The sequence below is a fragment of the Etheostoma spectabile genome, chromosome 14 (genome assembly GCF_008692095.1).
Source record: "Etheostoma spectabile isolate EspeVRDwgs_2016 chromosome 14, UIUC_Espe_1.0, whole genome shotgun sequence".
NCBI lineage: Eukaryota > Metazoa > Chordata > Actinopteri > Perciformes > Percidae > Etheostoma > Etheostoma spectabile.
Window position 1 is genome coordinate 5,877,914 of NC_045746.1, and position 5,566 is coordinate 5,883,479.

Below are 5,566 nucleotides of genomic sequence, written 5' to 3' on the forward strand. Positions count from 1 at the left end.
CCCCCCTTTATGTGCAACCTATTTGTAGCGATACAGTCCCTCTCTCTTTCTCCCTGTCAGTATAGTAGCTCTCTCTACCTGGACTAGTGCCATGGACTATGTTATGTAGGATTTATGAATGTATGTTAGCACTGCATGAGTTATGTTTCTGTTTATTTAATGCGTTATTCGGTGCAAATATAACCGATAATGTAGTTTAATCTCAGTAATTAGGGTATTAGTTTATTACTGTCGCTCTGTTAAAGGCAAACAGTCCCCTGTACTGTCTTTAAACAACGATGTTTTACTGTAAACCTCTTCAACTGCCAATTTGGGGGACATCGTCCAACCCTACATGCAGACCACGTGTTCTTCAGTTCATATACCAGTGTAAACTTTAAAAGGGTCTTGTGGTCTGCCTTTTTGCTTTTGGTAACCCTATTATTGGCTGTGTTTAAAATGCTGTATGCAGTCACTTTGCATCTGGGCAGCCATCCACAAACCAGCTGCTTTTCATCTTTCAGCATAGGCTATCATTTTGGTGTCCTTGGTGTGTCTGTTGGCTCTTTGTTCTTCGGTGTTTCTTCCATGTTTCAGTGTCTCTTTATCATCCGCTTTCCTTTCCACAGTCATGTTTCACAGGTGAAAAGCAGGTTTACTGCCCCTAGGCTGGCCGCGGTAGTCTGCGTTTCTGGTGTTACAGAGGTCGGGCATACACCAAATACATTACTCGCCCAGAAAAATAAACCCCAATGTGATTATTTTCAGGTATCAGTACCCCTTAAAATACTAAACGTGTTATCAAAGTCGAACAACGGACGCCACAATTGCAAACTGAAAATGTCTGGTGCACACAGCAGCAGCACAGAGCAGCGGGTGTGACGTGGTAACGAGAGTTTGCCGACAAGACGACGGCGGAGGATTTGGTGTGGTAGAGAAAAGCAAAAGCGCCTATTTGGCAATTTTTTCTGGTAGGGTTTCTGCAAATTGTTTCTTTGAATAACAATATTTAAGGACATCTGGCTAGCTCACCTGGTGGAACGTGCGCCCCACATGCACAGTCTCAGTCCTTGACGCAGCGGTGGCGAGTTCGATTCCAACCTGCTGCCCGTTGCGGCATGTCATTCCTCCTCTCGCTCCCCTTTCAAGTCTTCAGCTATCCTAATCTAATAAAGGCCTAAAATGTAAAAAAAATACATAATATATATATATATATATATATATATATATATATATATATATATATATATATATATATTTAACCGGAAAACGGATAACCGTAATGAGGCAATCTGTAAACTTTAAACTTCTCGCTGTCGGAACACGCTTCATCTGCGCCTGGCTCCAAAGCGGAAGTTCGACCGGACAGGCCAGAGATTAAAGTAAGAGCTCTGTGAGCGCCATCAGCGAATATCTTTTTCTAGTAAAATATGTCTGATGTAATTGCTAACGCAGGTGTTGTCACAAGTTTAAGAACCGGTGGGAAAATTTCCTCTGCCCCTTTTTCTATCCTTATCCTTTCTGGAGGATTAGGAGCCAACAAGTCTGGTTACCTTTTTTTAAGCTTCAGTAGTCTGCATGCAGTACTACCACATTGTGTTCAGCATTGCTCAGAGGCGGTAATTAAAGGCGTCACGGAGGATCTCTGCCATTACGCAAGAAAGAAAGAAAAAGAAAACTTAAGGCTGTTTTGAGTGCCCTCGTGGCTGTTTCCAAGTATAGAAGACTGAAGGGAGGAAATAAACTTGTGGAGGAGAGTGGGTTGAAACATCGTCTTGACAGTGGCTCTGTGGTTGGCAGTCAACTGAGAGGATAAGTGACACTGGGGTAGGGGGTGGGAGCAAGACGAAAAGAACGAGAGGGTGGGTGTCTTTTTGAAGAGTGGCTTTGGGTTGCACAAATGGATGTCTCTAGCTGTAGAAATCACAAAACAAAATACAAGAAATCACTGAGGTAGGGTTAAAAGACAATATAAAATGGTCCTTACAGTTAACTTTAATTTTCTGAGTAATTTGTGACTGAGTGAAACCGGAAAGCAGAGTGAGTCGGGAGAAAGTCCACTTAAGGAGGTGAAAAGAGGGAGCGTGGGACTGAAATGCCGCGGCTCTTTGAAGCTTTGCCCACCCGGCAATCCTCACCTTGGGACTACTGCCTGTGACACGGTGCTGAAGTCCTCTCTCTCTCTCTCTCTCTCTCTCTCTCTCTCCTCTCTCTCTCTCTCGCTCTCCCTCTCGCTCTCTCTCTCTCTCTCTCTCTCTCTCTCTCTCTCTCTCTCTCTCTCTCTTCCTCTCTCTCTCTCATGCTCTCAGCTCTCTCCTCTCTCTCTCTCTCTCTCTCTCTCTCTCTCTCTCTCTCTCTCACTTACTGTGTGTGTGTGCCAGTTCTGCTCATCCACTTTTCCCTACTCCTTTCCACTACCCCTGTTATGTTGCTCTGAGAAGGTTCCAGCCAGTTTGTGGCGGCTGGGTTTAGACTGTCAAGGACTTGGCACAGTTTTGACTGAGTGCTGCCTGGCCAGTTGCAAACCAGACATTACCTGTTCTGTGAGACAGCCTTGTGAAGTGCATGTTTGTGTGTGTGCACTCCATACTGCACATATTATTAGATTCCATTTTGGTGACAGGTGGTGATTTGACAGGGTTACGTAATCCAAAGGTGTAGTCAGCTCACAGCACTGAACATAACGCTGGCTGGAAGGTAGAAACCTTCATGATGGAACCATTAGTTGTTGGGTTTTTTTTTTTCTGGGTTTCTGCCCTTGAGTTTCTGGACTTGACATGTAGAAAGCTACATTTCAGAGGTTCAGAGGTCTGATGACATGAAATTTTAGATGCTCTGTCTTCTTCTCTCATTCTGACCACAACTTTAAGCATCATACAGATACGGTGCTAGTAATAAAGAATAATAATAAAAGTTTGCCACAGAGATTGTGGGAATCAAGATGATGTTGTAAAAGGTCTGAGTAGAGCTGAACTGTTTGAGGAAACTAGATCATTGTGATTTTTCTGACCCATATTGTAAATTATTTTCTGGAAATTACACTCAAGATCTAGTTGTGCTAAGAGAGGCGTCATCAAATATGACGACAGACTCAAGTGAAGCTTTGAATGTGAAGAAGAAGAAGAAGAAATACATTCGGGACAGCCCTACCATACGCTGAAGCTAATGCTAATAATGTGCTTAAAGGTTTGACAGGATGTAACTGTTTAACTCAAACTACCAAACAACCTGCATTTATTACAAAAAGGCTTCTGACACTGTTCTTTTACAAAGATCAAAGAGACAGCTCATTCACCGTAGGTGTGTGATGTCATGTTACCTGACTCTTCTTCTTCTTCTCCTCTTTGGCAGGCTTTCTGTGTCGACTTGAGCCGTACCTATATGGCGTGTGTGAGCGGAGAATTTTGCCAGGCACAGCACCTCACCTCCGCGGAGAAGTGAATCGGCCGCCCCCCGAGGGACTACGCTACCCAGAAACCCCCCTGACTGCCAGCACACTAGGAACTGCTGACTCATCCAAAGGCCCCCTGGGATACTGCGTAGTCCTTGGCCCGACTGCCCTGCCTTGTCCCAACCAATACGACAAATCTTTGCCCTCCACTTTCTCCTTGAACAGCCAATCACAAACAGCTCTCCTGAATGGGGTAAACTGATTGGATGACTCCTGGATAGTCTCTCCATCTTTTTTCTTTTCTTTTTTTTCTATTCTTTTACATTTTTTTGTTTTTTTACTAATTAATTTTTTTTTTACATCCCGGCGTACTGTGGACTAGTTTATCCTTTTTTGTTACCCTTTTCTGTGCACATCATCCCATATTTGAATACCTGTTGTCCTCCTGACCCGTTTTTCATCACGTGTTGTCACTTTTATTTATTCTACCCTGTACTGAATACATACATCTCCTTGCAGTCTTTGCTGACTTCTGAGCCAAAAGTCGATTTTTGTTTTGTAAGAGTATTGTATTGTAATTGTTTTTTAAGCCGTCTCGCCAACATGAACCGCCCCGCTGCAGTCGAGATTGCCTACGAGTGCATGAGGTTCGTCATCACCCACAACCCCACCAATGCCACGCTCAACAAGTTCACCGAGGTATGACCCCATCTGGATAGTATGTTGGTATCTGTGCTCGTTTGTTTGCAAATCCTGTATCTAAAATCCTCTCTGTCTCTCTCTCAATGTCTGTAAGGAGCTGAAAAAGTGTGACGTGAACACACTGGTGAGAGTTTGTGATGCCACTTACGATAAGACTCCGGTAGAGAAAGAGGGGATTCAGGTCCTGGTAAGCTTGGACACACACATATTCTTTGGCAACTTTTCTCGTTGTATTTCTGTCCTTTTCAAACTACAAACTCTCGCACTCTCTTCTTTTGTCTTCTCTAGGACTGGCCCTTCGATGATGGGGCCCCTCCTCCCACCCAGATTGTGGACGACTGGCTCAAGCTGCTCAACACCAAGTTTCGGGAGGAACCGGGCTGCTGCATCGCTGTGCACTGTGTGGCAGGGCTTGGCCGGTAAGTGGCCATATACATTGTTTTGTGTTTTTCTTATTGAGACGTGACAATAACTTGAGAGGCAGCGTGGGTTGTCTGGACTGTTGTATGGTCAACTCTTGAATGGCCTCTGGTCTAAGTTCTTGTCTAAGTTCAGTAAGTGACATTCAATTCCTTGCATAGATGCGGCAACTCCTAGTGGCTGATATGCCAGGTTTAAGGAAAAGCTGGTGTGTGGACGTTTCATCCAAAACTCTTCCATCCATTTATTTCATGCTTATTATCCGGTCAGGGGCACGATGGCAGCAGGCTAGTCTAGACATTTTACTAGATTATGTGTTCAGTCACCTTAATATACTATGAATTGACTCTGGTCCCAGTCTATAGTTTTTGATTGAAACAAAAATTATTTCACTTTTTGCAGACATATTTTTTTCTAGTAATTATGTCCCCCAAGAATCGGTGCAAAATACACTACACGGCTCCCCAAAACAACGCGGCAGGTCACATATCTATGTTGCTCCTCTCCTTGTTAGTCAAATATGCTTTGCTGCGGGTCGCGCTAGCCATTACCGGCCAGGGTCGGCATTAAAACGGGAATGGCTGAAAATGTGTTGCAAGCAAAACACCAATCACTATTTACAATGTAGCTATATTTGATTAATGTTATACATTGAGGTCTTAAACACCATTTGAAAGGCAGAACCTCCAATTATAAGCTTCTCAGCAGTAGCTAGAAGGTTTCCCCATTTGACCTAATGTTTTCTCTTCCTCTTAGTGTTGTGTGATGCTGCTGTGCATTTCATCTCTCCTGCATTACAGGGACTCTGGGCTACCTGCAAGAGTCAGCACACACGCAGGGCCGCAAAAATAATGAACTAGTTAAAGCGCCCATATTATGCTCATTTTCAGGTTTATGATTGTATTTTGAGGTTGTACCAGGTTTCATTTTCAAAAACATATTTTTGTTGTACTGCACATTGCTGCAGATCCTCTGCTATCACTTGTTTTAGCTACAGAGTGAGACATCTTACTTGCACATGTGCAGTAGCTAACAAGATCACATCCGCTAGATAACTTTCTCCAACTTTGGTCA

At 43.7% G+C, this 5,566-nt stretch overlaps 1 protein-coding gene across 2 annotated transcripts in view; it reads left to right on the top strand.

The window, feature by feature from the left end:
• Window positions 1-5,566, top strand: part of ptp4a2b (protein tyrosine phosphatase 4A2b) — a 23,651-nt gene that overhangs the window by 14,112 nt on the left and 3,973 nt on the right. For both annotated transcript variants that reach the window (XM_032535837.1, XM_032535838.1), the window contains exons 2-5: window positions 3,331-3,623; window positions 3,961-4,069; window positions 4,167-4,259; window positions 4,361-4,491. In XM_032535837.1, coding sequence (XP_032391728.1) covers window positions 3,619-3,623; window positions 3,961-4,069; window positions 4,167-4,259; window positions 4,361-4,491 — 338 coding nt within the window. In that variant the 5' untranslated portion in view covers window positions 3,331-3,618. The remainder of the gene's footprint in view (window positions 1-3,330; window positions 3,624-3,960; window positions 4,070-4,166; window positions 4,260-4,360; window positions 4,492-5,566) is intronic.